Here is a 13,662-nt window from a genome sequence, read left to right as displayed (position 1 = left end):
ACCTCTTCGCCACGCGACTGAACGCACAACTCCGCGTGTTCTGTTCTCCAGTTCCAGATCCATCAGCAGCGTTCGAAGATGCCTCCCAACATCCGTGGGATAACCTCGACGTGTACGCTTTCCCACCCTTCGGAATGCTCAGGCAAGTGCTCAACAGAGTGAGAACGTCGGCCAATCTACAGGTGACTTTGGTAGTGCCTTGGTGTCCGGAGAGAGAATGGTTCGCAGACCTAAAGGAACTAGCTCTTCTCCCCCCTTGGCCACTCCCAGACAGGCCAGACCTCCTCCGTCAGCCTCACATCCAGAGGTTTCACGAAAACCCTCGATCCCTCCTCCTACACGCGTGGAGGTTATCGAGTGGCTCCTGAAGAAGGAACGGTACTCGCCGAGGACCGCAACGAGGATGTCTGGTTACCTAAGGCGTTCCTCGGTCGCAGTTTACCAGGCAAAGTGGGCAGTCTTCTCGAAATGGTGCGCTTCCCGGAACATCAAGCCCCTGAGGGCTTTGATTCATGAGATAGGAGACTTCCTAGTGTACCTCAGAGATGATGTAGGTATGTCTATTCCGGCCATAAAAGGGGTACGTGCGGCATTAGGGCAGGTCTTCCTCCTAAAAGGCATTGACTTAGGGGCCTTCAGACATTTCGATGCTCATCAGGAGTTTTGAGCAGTCATGCCCCCCCCAGGCTGTGAGGGTGCCTCAGTGGGATGTGGCTAGAGTACTCAAAGCCCTGTCGGAACCACCCTTCGAGCCTCTTAAGGACACCCTGGACAAAGAACTCACCCTCAAAACGGTCGTCCTTTTAGCTCTGGCTTCGGCGAAGAGGGTTAGTGAGTTCCACGGTCTGTCGTACAAAGTCGCGCACTCAAAAGGATGGCGAGAAGCATCCTTTAAGTTCGTACCTAGTTTTGTGACCAAGACCCAGAATCCAGCTTGTTGGGATCCTAGATTCGAGTGCTTCTCGGTTCCTGCTATCCCTCGTTCTGACAACCCTAAAGACTTGCTTTTGAGCCCAGTCAGAGCGGTAAGAAAATACCTGGAGAGGACTTCCAGGTTCCGTCCAACAATCAAGAATTTGTTCGTATCGACAGGACGTGTGAATACACCTGTTTCCAAGAATTCAATTGCCTTCTGGCTACGGTAGGTGATCAAGAGGGCCTACGACACCTCAGGAACCCCTCTCTCAGACAAACCTAGGCTGCATGATATTAGGGGTCTTAGTACCTCGTTAGCCTTTGAAAAGAACATAGCAGTGGGACAAATCCTGAAGGCAGGCACATGATCCAGACAGTCCACCTTCACGGAACACTACCTGAAGGATTGTTCGAGGAAATCTTTGGACGGCTTCGCCCTTGGTCCTGTCATTTCAGCCCTCCAAAAGATCTAAGGTCATAGCCCCAGGGAAGCTGTGGGCGGTAAGTCCAAGAGACACGAGATCCTTCCTTACCTTTGTCCCCCCCCCTTTTCCCTTTTTAACCTTTCCCTGGTCCCTGATTACTCGCACTAGCATGACTCAAAGACACATCATCTACCAAAGGACACTTCATCAGCGAGGAATACGTCTCTGAGACGTTTTTACATAGGTAAGCCACTTAGACACTTAGTTTTTTGGCCAGTTTCCCTATTTCGTGCATTTTCTATCATTGGTCTACGGAACCTAGCCTCCTATCTAGGTTCCTCCCCCCTTGTGCTTCCAGCTGGTCAGTCTCTAGCCCCTGCAGGACACTCCTACCTCCTAAAGTTTAAGTCTCCTAAGAAAGTAGTTCGAGGTAAGTACTCCGTGTTGGAACAAATCACAAATTTTTAAGTAATTTGTATTTTTCCTAACATACTTACCTCGAACTACTTTCGGGTTATGGCCCACCCATCCTTCCCCGAGGGCCCTGCAGGCCTGAGGAGAACCTTTCCGAAGAAACTTACTGAGGAGCACGACCTGAGCAAGCATGCTCTCCGACCCCGGGTCGCCTCAGGGCGAGTATCACTCCGCCTGAGGTTAACCCCATAGAAAACGGGAATAGGGTAAACTACACAAAATTCTGGTCGGATGGGAAGAGTTCCCAGTAACTCCTAAGAAAGTAGTTCGAGGTAAGTATGTTAGGAAAAATACTAATTACTTAGAAATTTGTGATGTTCCTAGATTTGTAATACAAAATATAACAACAAAAATTATCTCTTCATAAATCCATCTAGAAAATGCATAAACCTCAGTAAGTAACTCTGTTTCATGTTGTATAGAGTGATTTCAGTGTTTTTACTAATTTTCTGGTATATTTATATGGTCTTCGTAATAGTAAAGAATGTGAAAAACTGATAGTTGAAAACCATTTAACACAAAATAACTTGACATTAAGTATCACTGTACTTCGTCTTGTATGGTTCCGTGGAATGGAGTACAGGAACGTATCGTAGTTTTTAAGACATACAGGACTGCCACCCTGGACTTCATAAGTGTGAAAAGAGAGTCTTCATGGTCTACTCTCGTGGTCAGTCCCAGGCTTGCTCCTAGGAAGATCCCATTAATGCTTTTCTTGGAAATGCTTTGGGAATACAAGAATGTGCTTCCTTTCACCAAAATAAAATGTACCTATGTCTAGGGTTTTGCATAATTGGTATCGGTAATGAGCGTTTGCTTTTGTATACTTCCGGGACTTATCATTGTCTGAATCGAGGGAGTCGAGTGGGACTTGGACTTGGCGAGTGATTGTTATTGAACTTTTCCAGTGACCTATTCTCGTCAGTGTATACCTGGTTTAGGCTTCTCACGAGTGACTGAATTATTAGGAGTGTAAATGCTCTCCAGGTTAGCTGCTATATCCTCGATTTTTTTGAAAGGCAAACTTTTGGGAAGTGGTAAGTCCAGAAGGACCTGATGGTCTTGTTCTATTTTATGTGAAGTACAACCAAGGCTGGAGAGAGATTTCCAGGTCATTGCATTTTTATATAGACAACCTTTGTGCCTTTGTCCTGAGAAATCTTGACCATAGAGAAATAATTTGGTGTGCTTTGTGGTTTATAGTTGTTTCAGGGCTGCTTTGCCCGAGATTTTCCAGCTGTGTTCTAGGCAAAGTGAGTTCAAGGAACTACAATTCTGAGAATACACTTATTCCTAGCTAGTCTAAGAAGCTCCTGGATATGAGCAATACTTCTTTATATGTGTGCTCATCAGTCCTTCAAATAGTCTTTCCCTTGGAGATTTAAAACAATAGATTAGCCCTTCTATGTGACAGTCTTTAGCTGTGGGTCTTCACCATGGTCTATCTAGAGAGTATCGTGATTAGACCTATGGTCTGTCTCTGTAACTAACTTGGCCAGTGTTTTGACCTTTTGTTTCTTGAAAGAGAAAATGGGAAATTATGTGACTTTAAGCAAAAAATGCCATAGACTTCTCCCACGCTTCAGTCCACGTTCTTGTTGGGTGAACTTACCTACAAGAGAAATTTTAGGTCTTTCTTTGTTCAACCTGTATACCCCAAAAGTTTTCTTGCTCTGAGGTATTGGTCAGTCTTGAATTCTCATGTTTTATTGACAAATTAAGGACTGCCAGACAAGACTTGTTAATTCTTCATGCAGTCTCTTTCAGGGCCCCTACCCTGGAAGAAAAATGCAGCTGATACTTCAGAGATGGTACCAGTTGAGAATCCTTTATTTTAAATTCCAAAATATGAAAACCTTTGAAAAAATCCGAAAGGTTTTGAAATGACAAAAAGAAGTCTACAGTTCTGTTATTCATGTTCAGGTTCACATGCGTCCTTCTGGTACTCATGTTCAGGTCCACATGCGTCCTTCTGTTATTCATGTTCAGGTCCACATGTATCCTTCTGTTATTCATGTTCAGGTCCACATGCTTGCTTCTATTATTCATGTCTAGGTTCACATGCTTGCTTCTGTCATTCATGCTTAGGTCCACATGCCTGCTTTGGTTATTCATGTTCAGGTCCACATGTTTACTACTTTAATATTAGTTCCAAAGACAATTATGTCATGAACTAACATTATAATACCTTCACAATCTTGCAAAACTTGTAGAATATGTTTATAGACTTAGGGAGCATAGTCAACTCCAAACAACAACCATTTATACCTAAACAACCTTTTGTGAGTAACAAAACTAGTTACAGTAAATATCTACTCTCAGGTTCTAATTCAATTTGAAGCAATCCCCACTTTGAATCTAGTTTGAAAAATACACCTCCATTCATATCAATCAACAATTCATTTATTGTTGAGATAGGTTGCATAGTTCTTAAAATAGCCTCGTTGACTCCTTATATCAACACATAACCTCAATTCATCACTGTTACCAGGCTTGGGGAAAATACAGAATTAGAATAACTCTTACCAGGCTTTGGGAGAAGTAAATACAAAATTAGAAACCCATATCGTAGGGTCTTGCACCGGCTCAATAATATCTGAATGTAACAAATCATCAAGTGTTTTCTCAACTTTCTCCTCAAAGATTGTGCAACTGGCCTCACATTGGGATTTACATGCTATTTCAACCATAGATCATAAAATGTATCACACAGTGTCAGTATTCACATGGTTAACTTCTTCACCATTTCTCAACATATATAAAGCCGTAGCTGTGTACATGCCAAGGAGGTTACTATCAGTGACATAATTTTTCTCATCACCAATGAAATTTGCATCAACATACACTCTCCCAGATGAGGACTCAGTCTTTGCTATAAATTCCCTTATTTTCAATTGGGTTTTCACACCGTAGAGTACAATAGCTTATTATATTCTCAGAAAATTATGGACTTTACTAACTTCTCAAATTCAAAGGCAGTAATAATATTACAAGAATCAATAAAAAAACTCAGTAGATACATTGTTAACTTGAAGATTAAACAAGCAAACATTTTACTGCATATAGATTCTTAACATGGAACACCTAATGTTCATAATGTTTGTCCTTTTCTAGATCAGACTGTACATCTTTTACCACATTGATATGCAGGTTATGGCCAGGTTGACATAGCCGTCTCGTAATGAAATTTCTAACCGCACTGCTTCTTCCACTGGACTTTTTCATTCCATATTAGGGCACTGACATTCTTTGATCCACATTATGAGTAGGATGAGAAACTGTAGTAGACCTGCAAACACAAGGCAAATGGCCTACCTTACCACATTTTCTACATATCTTTTGTCTTTACAGTAGCAATACTGAAGTAATTTTTCCAATGACCTTGTAAACCACAACCTCAACAGCTTTGTTTCATATTAGTCTTACTCACTTTATATTTTGGCCTACTAGAATAATCCAAATTTTCTGTATTTTCGCCCCTTTTTCCTTGAAAAGTACTGCAACCTTTGGGCTGATAACTTAACCTATTCTCTCTTGAGATAGATATCTTGCCATGGCTTCACAGTATACTCTTCAATTTGCCCAGCCTGGCTATCGGCCATTTCCCGATGCTGTACCATTCAAATCATGTTGTCTGGTGTCAAGTTTCTCTCCTTTAGAAATGTAAATTGTATATTCTTTGAAAACCACTTTTCATCAAATATTTTGATCCCTTAAATTTGAATTCACTTCAGCAGTTGGATGTTCACTGGATTTAATTAAATTCCTTAGCCTAGTTAGGTAAAGTATCCATACTTTGGATGAGCCATGGCAAGCCTGCCTGGAAAACTGGCCTCTCGTAAGCTACATTCTTTTGAAGCATAAAATGTTCATCTGATGCAGCAGCTGCATCATTATACATGTCCTCTGTAACATTCAGAATCTTGAAAAGACGTTGTACCTTAAGACCTGACAAGTGAAGCAAAATTGCTTTTTGTATACCATCATTTTCAACACCACTACCTTTTATGGAATATTTGAAACTTATCTTTCCAGTCTGTTTACTTTTGAGCTAGATTGGAATTCTCTACGGGAAAATGCTGCCATGGGCATAAATTGCAATGGGCTAGCCATATGTACTTAGTTCAGTCATGGTTCTCACGATATGCAAGTTGCTTTTCTTGTTTCCTAACAAGATTGATTTTTTAAGTAATAGATCTCAAAGAGTTGTTGTTGATGGGCACCATAGTGTTTATAGGAATGTGATATCCGGTGTTCCACAGGGTAGTGTTCTTGGCCCATTACTTTTCATACTATATACACATGACATGTGGTTTGGCCTAGAAAACAAGCTTGTTGCATATGCAGATGATGCTACTCTCTTTGCATCAATTCCATCCCCTGAATGTAGATCTAGGATTGGTGAATCCCTTAATAGAGATTTAGCTAGAATTAGTGCATGGTGCAAATTATGGGGTATGAAGTTGAATCCTAACAAAACTCAAAGTATGATTGTAAGTAGGTCAAGGACAGTGGTTCCTCAACATCCGGATCTCAGTATTGATAATGTTTCTTTAAATATGTATGACTCTTTCAAAATTTTAGGTGTGATTCTCGACAGTAAATTTACTTTTGAGAAACATATAAGGTCTGTGTCTTCTTCAATTTCACAAAAAATAGGCTTATTGAGAAAGTCTTTCAAGATTTTCGGTGATCAATCTATTCTGAAGAAGTGTTTTAATTCTTTCATTCTACCTTGTTTTGAGTATTGTTCTCCTGTCTGGTCTTCAGCTGCTGATTCTCATCTTAATTTGTTGGACAGAAACTTACGGTCTATTAAATTTCTTATTCCTGATCTAGATATTAATCTCTGGCATCGTCGTTCAATTAGTTCATTATGCATGTTGCATAAGATTTTTCATAACTCTGACCATCCTTTACATTCAGATCTCCCTGGACAATTCTATCCTGTTCGTAATACTAGGCAGGCAGTTAATTCTAATAGCCAGGCCTTCTCCATCATGAGGCTCAATACTACGCAGTACTCTAGAAGTTTTATTCCAGCTGTTACCAAGTTGTGGAATGATCTTCCTAATCGGGTGGTTGAATCAGTAGAACTTCAAAAGTTCAAAGTTGGAGCAAATGCTTTTTTGTTGACCAGGCGGACATGAGTCTTTTTATAGTTTATTTATGACATATTTGTTTTTGATGTTGTTAATAGTTTATATATGACATGTCTGTTTTGACGTTGTTACTTATTTTAGAATGATTTATTGTTAATTTGTTCTCTTCATTTATTTATTTCCTTTTTTCCTTTCCTCACTGGGCTATTTTTCCCTGTTGGAGCCCCTGGGCTTATAGCATCTTGCTTTTCCAACTAGGGTTGTAGCTTGGATAGTAATAATAATAATAATAATAATAATAATAATAACGGGTTCTTGACACAACATAACGATATCCTGGCAGGTTTTCTTGTTGCCTTTTGTGCTTCCATAGCTGGATAACTCTGGATTCATCATTAAACTTTATCTAGGTAGAACATGTTTACAGTATTAACCTCTGGCCCGCTTACAACTGATAACAACAATTACATTCTAGCCTAGCCACAGAATGTCAACCATGATTAAGGATATTAAGGGAGAAAAGTGTCATAGGAAATGTTACTGGGACATTTTTTAACAGACATTACAGCTTAGTTTTGTTATGTTCAGTTTCACATGCTTGCGTCTGTAATTCATGTTCAGGTCCACATGCTTGCTTTTGTTATTCATGTTCAGGTCAACATGTTTATTTCTGGTATGTTCAGGTCAATGCACTTACTACTGTTATTCATGTTCTGGTTCACATGCTTCCTTCTGTTATTCATGTTCAGCTCCACATATTTGTTATTCATGTTCAGATATACAGTACATGCTTTCTTCTGTTATTTATCTTCAGGTCCACATGCTTGCTTCTGTTTATGTTCAGGTCACCATGCTTTGTACATTATTTATATTCAGGTCCTCATGTTTTCTGTGGTTATCTTCTAGTCTACTTAATTTCTTTTGATTTTCATGTGCAGGTTCACATGTTTCTGTCTGTCATTCATGTTCAGGTCAACATGCTTTCTTCTGTTATTAATCTTGAGGTTCACATGCTTGCTTCTGTTATTAATCTTGAGGTTCACATGCTTGCTTCTGTTATTAATCTTGAGGTTCACAGCTTGCTTCTGTTATTTGTGTTCAGGTTCACATACTTCCTTCAGTTATCATTTGTCAGGTCCACATGCTTCCTTTTTTTATTCATATTCAGGTCCACATGCCTCTTTCTGTTATTCATGGTTAAGTCCACACACTTCCTTCTATTATTCATGGGTAGGTGTACATGATTTCCTCAGTTATTTTTTTTAGTCAAGAAGTTATGGTAATGCTGTTTATAGAATTATTTATATATGATAATTTTAATCTTAGATATGCGTAAAATCTGTCTGCATTTGTATCCCTTAGGTATTGATAGTTTTGTTGTGATTATCATCATATAGTGACAAACTTTTGTGTAGTATTGTACATAATTTTTATTATTGTTACCTGTTTAGATATGAGGTCTTATGAATCCCTTTAATATTTTTATTGAAAATTTATCTTTTTTTGTTGCAGGTGTTCCTTTTCCAAAGAACTTCCATGGTAATGCAAAAACAATACTGAAGAGATTGTTCCGTGTGTATGCTCATATATATCATCAACATTTCTCTGAAGTTGTACAGCTTGGGGAAGAAGCACATCTCAATACTTCCTTTAAACACTTCATCTTCTTTGTTCAGGTAAGGGGACTTGAAAAGCATGTTACACACAGCTTCATATTGTCCCAAACAATGAATTAATTATACACTGCACTATACAATTGACTCATTGTGAATTTTTCAATTTTTCAGGAGTTCCAGTTAATAGAACGTAAAGAATTGGCTCCTCTTCAGGAATTGATTGACAAACTGGCAGCAAAGGACCGATGATTAGTTTTTTAAGGTAAAAGATTGAAAAAATGTGCATTTTTAAGAGAATGTGTATGATCTGTGGCCTATTATTTGGCATTGCATAGATCAGGATTAACTCACAGTTTTGATTATGTTCTCAGGGAAGCTGGTCTTTGGGGAACTTGCCAAAAGTTTAATTTTCAGTGTCAAATTGCATTTTGATGAAGTTTATAAAATGATTTCAGATAGAAGTGAAACACAGCTGCACTATTGTTGTGTAGATTTAGTAATGCATTTGATGAACAGTTTTTAAAATTAATCTTTGTTCTTTTCCAGTTGGAGAAGTAGTCATATGTGAGCTGAAGATCTTAATTTATTGTAGTTCTAAGGTTTAAAAAGAAACTAATTTTGTAAAAGAATCAAGTAAGGACTTGTAAAATATGGATCATAAATAGATTATTCTTGGAGTTGCCTTATTTTTATGCGTTGATAACCATTCTTTAGTGCTTGAAAAGGTCCAGAGTCACTGCATCTTGGTAATGTTCAGAAAGTGACCTTGTGATTAATTACTGAATTGTAAGTGAAGTTTGGGCAAGTTATTTTTTAGTCAATGTTTGCACACTCCAAGCTGGGTTTGAGGTGATGTAACGTTATTAAACGTGTAGTAAATGTGATTTGCAATATAGGAATAGAAAAAAGTCGAATTGTATAGGTGCTGATAGTAAGTTGGTTTAGATTGAAAATTCAGGTATGCCAGACATGACAACTCCAAAAGATAATAGCAGAAGATTGTAGATTAGTATCAGTGATTCATGGTAGCTGAAATCAGTTACCTTAAAACCATTATCCAAACACTACACACAGGCCAGACTTATGAGAGTCAAATATGATTCGGTAGTTTGGTTTAAACTATATAATAATGATGATAACTACAGAAAACATTGGAAATTGTGGTACTGTATATTTAATTATCCTTTCAACCAACATTAAAGGTACAATTGCTTGCTTGAGTTTCTCAGACCTAATTGGAATTAACTGCCCTTAGTTGGGATTCAGAACAATGAATAAAAATTGGGAACCATTATTCAACTATTTTAGTCAACAAGAAGGCTGCATTGTAAATTGAAGGTAATTACAGTGGCAAAGTACAGTACATGTTTGCGAAAGTTATTCAACACATCCACTTATACCTGTACATTCCAGTCCAAAAACAAAAAGATATGTAAGCCTTTGCTATGATAAAAACACTTTGAACCACCACTTAATTGCTAGACATAGTAGTCCAGTGGAAGTTAGGCATTTGGCCGAAGGTTGTAGATTTGTATCTCATCTGAGGCAGATGAATTTATTGCTGTATTTACATTTCAATTTGAGGTTCATAGTATTTGTAATTACGTACATACTTTATTTAAAATAAAAGAAGCTTATTGAGGAATATTTGGAAAGGTGCAATTTAATGGTAGAGTTTATTCTTGCTTGCTTGTAATTTATACAGAAAGCATTGAGCATTCTGCTTTTCTTATTTGCCAAAGAGAGAAGCAGGGATAGGCTTAGTGGCTTGATGTATCTTTGACATTGTTTGTGTAAACTTCACTTTGTAGTTTATCTTTTGGGTTGAGTTTGAAAAGGTTTAGCTGTGAGTGTATTAGAAATTTGTGATTAAATGCTATTTTATGAATTTAGGTCATAAATTAGTTTTGTTGGAACTATGTCACTTTGAAATTTTTGTTTTCACATTTATAGATTTGAATATATACCATTTGGTTTTGCCATCTGATTGTATATTCTTGCTTGATATGCTATATATTCAGCTTATGCCTTGATAGATTCATGTCAAGTCCTATTAAGTGTAGAGGTTTGCATCACTGTACAGTCATCAAATTCTTTGAAATGTTCAAAGGTTTGTAACGATGTGTTCAGCCTCATGAAATATATTAATTGTATGAGGTTTGGTTTGATGGGATTGCCAGTGTAATGGAATGCTGAAACTTAACATTTCAACCTCATAGTTTTGTTGTAATGCTGAATTCATTACATTTTTCTTCCATTTATTATATTTTTTTGTAAATATCAGGAAGGGAGATTTTAACTTTTTTTTTTTTTTTACTTTATTCCATGGACTATACTGTCAAATTTTCTATGGGTAAATATGGGCACATTAAGTGTTGGCCCCTTTTTATGTAGGCCCCTCTGCCAAAATCGTGTTATCAATTTTCACCATTTTGAAAACATCTCATGCATTTTAAAACCTGATAAATGTTGAAGTTTGTAAGGAGAGGAAATAAAAAAGTTGGTACTGAGTAGTTTAGAATGTATGAGTACAAAAATCCAATACCCCTTTTTTGTCATGATCTTTTTCTGTGTTAAACTCTTGGCATTATTTTATGCTTTTGTTTTCTATGTTGAAATTGTATTTATCCGTAGCCTTGCATTTTAATTTGCTGTTATATGTTAGTCATATTGAAGAAAATTTTCTTAGCTAAATGGGTATTATGAAAAGTATTATGCCAAGAATATTACTAATCCTAAATAAGAATCTTGAAACATATCAATGTCTAATGATTGTTAACTTGATTAAGTCTGAAGCTAAAAATGCAAGTTCATTAAATATCAGTAACCTCTTGGTAGGAGTGATTTGCTGATGAAATGGCTGCATTATTAATACCTCAACAAATTTCACTTTATGTTGTATCATTTCATCATTCATAGGCGTGATGGATAGCATTTAATTAGAAACATATATGTTAGATTAGAAATTTATTTGTACTTTCTCTTTGTTATCTGTGCAGGTAAATGCTGTCACCAGCATTGGTTAGGAAATTTATTTCATGTAAACATCTAGCCAGTTCCTGAATTTGTACGTATTTCATAGCAGTTTGAAATGATACAGAGTGTCTGATCCGGAAGAATATTTGAAATGATAAGAATCTTTGGTAGTTTCAGAGGTGTGTATTTTATATATAGATATATACTAGACATAGTTCTATATACATTATATGCATATGCACACACGTTTTTGATAGTACTGTACTGTAGTGTTAAATCTGAGGGGTATGAAAAATGCATTTCTCAAAGATAGGTATAGAACCTGTTGTATATTGATTCTTAAATACTTCTTTATTGTGTGATTTTAGTTGAACTGTTCCTTTATATTTTGCCATTATTTTTGGGAAAAAAGTGATACAAAAGTCAGACCACGTGGTTTTACATTAATGAAGTTATGTTTGACATAAACACACACATACTATTAGCATTTCTCCTCCTTTTTCTCTTGTTTAGAAGGGCCAATATATAAGTAATGTGCACCTGTAATTTTGAGGTTTTTTTTTCTAATTTTGTGTGAGAAAAGATGAAATTACGTTTTGCCAAAGGCAGAGTTTAATGATGTATGGATCAAATTTCCAAGTGGCACATTATTTTACTGCAGTGTACTATGGGACCTTATTTTAGTGATTTTTTTTACTCTTATTATTAAAGCTACTAGTTCCCTAAAAAAGCACAACTGTAACTTGGTTGTAGTTATGATCTCTCTCTCTCTCTCTCTCTCTCTCTCTCTCTCTCTCTCTCTCTCTCTCTCTCTCTCTCTCTCTCTCTCTCTCTTGAATATCTTATTTTTAATAACCTATTTGGTTATTTGGGGTATATCAAGTATGTAATTAAGCAGCAATACATATTTTTATCTTTATAAGGGCCTTTCACTTATACCTATTGGTAAAAAATTACTGTACTGTACTTTAATCTTTCATGTACTGTATATGTTCATACGCATTACAAGCATGATGCATCTAATATTCTGTGAATATTGACCAATTGCTTTACTTGAGGCATTAATTCTATAAAAAAAATACAGACCAATTGCTTTACTTGAGGCATTAATTCTATAATAATAATACAGACCAATTTTAACAGTTTATGAAAAAGAAAGCAATAGGATTTTTGTTAATGAGGAATACCCTTGAATTGGTGCACAGTACGTGCCATTTTTCCAAATTTTTTTAGCCAGTTTTGAATTTGGCTCAAACTATACACTTTTGTTTTAAAAATACAGTACTGTACATGCTACATCGTCGTCGTCGGCGCCCACTCGTGTCCGAGTATTGGGTTCTGTTGTTAGCCATCAGCCTCCTATCTATGAAAAGATGAAGAAGGGTGGAGGAAACGACAGAATGCCAGTAGCTGGGTATATTGTTTTGGGTGGTCGTGGCTTTGCAATGGCCACGCTCACACACTTGGCCCACATCGTTTTCACCGCGGCTCAAGACATATGAGACAGGCGGCTTCTCCGATGTTGGTTGCATCGGGCTGCCGGGTTCTTGTTATGTCAAGGCCCGCCTTGTTGCCTGCCCGACAGGCATTGCCCTCTTCTGCCGGCGCTGGGAAGCTCCGCCGTTGGGGTCTTGTTTGGTTTGATTTTGGAGTTTTCCTTCTCCTAGCCTTTGCCTATTTTAAAATAAAGGAGAAGGCCTATAGGGGTCCAGTCTTGGTCTGGTCTCTCAGAACTGGCCTTAGCGGTATGGTTGTGCCTGCCAGGGTGGATAAACTACCCCACCGCCATTGCCCAGCCCATCATTGAGACACTCAAGCCCCTCTACTGCAGCAAAGTGCTGGACCATCAGAGGCACTTACCCCAGTTTTGGGGGTTAGCCAACATCAAACAAAAGAAACAAAAAAAGGGGACCTCTCCTCTCTACGTTCCTCCCAGCCTGACAAGGGACTCAACCGAGTTCAGCTGGTACTGCTAGGGTGCCACAGCCCACCCTCCCCCGTTATCCACCACACATGAAGTTTCATAACGCTGAATCCCTAACTGCTGCTACCTCCACGGTCATCTAAGGCAGCATTTGTTAATTTATTTCTCCCTTAATGTAGATGATTTTTTTCTAGTTTTCCTTCTTTGAAATGTTATGTCAAGCGTATTAT

The 13,662-nt window shown here is 37.8% G+C and overlaps 1 protein-coding gene across 4 annotated transcripts in view; it reads left to right on the top strand.

Annotated features, from left to right (window-relative positions):
- Window positions 1-12,430, top strand: part of mats (MOB kinase activator-like 1) — a 33,805-nt gene extending 21,375 nt beyond the window's left edge. For 3 of the 4 annotated variants that reach the window (XM_068356793.1, XM_068356790.1, XM_068356792.1), the window contains exons 4-5: window positions 8,429-8,592; window positions 8,704-12,430. In XM_068356793.1, coding sequence (XP_068212894.1) covers window positions 8,429-8,592; window positions 8,704-8,781 — 242 coding nt within the window. In that variant the 3' untranslated portion in view covers window positions 8,782-12,430. The remainder of the gene's footprint in view (window positions 1-8,428; window positions 8,593-8,703) is intronic. The other variant, XM_068356791.1, reaches the window with a different exon arrangement.
- Window positions 12,431-13,662: the final 1,232 nt, after the last annotated feature.

The sequence above is a fragment of the Palaemon carinicauda genome, chromosome 33, assembly GCF_036898095.1.
Source record: "Palaemon carinicauda isolate YSFRI2023 chromosome 33, ASM3689809v2, whole genome shotgun sequence".
NCBI classification, from domain to species: domain Eukaryota; kingdom Metazoa; phylum Arthropoda; class Malacostraca; order Decapoda; family Palaemonidae; genus Palaemon; species Palaemon carinicauda.
This window is presented reverse-complemented; position numbering and strand designations above follow the sequence as displayed.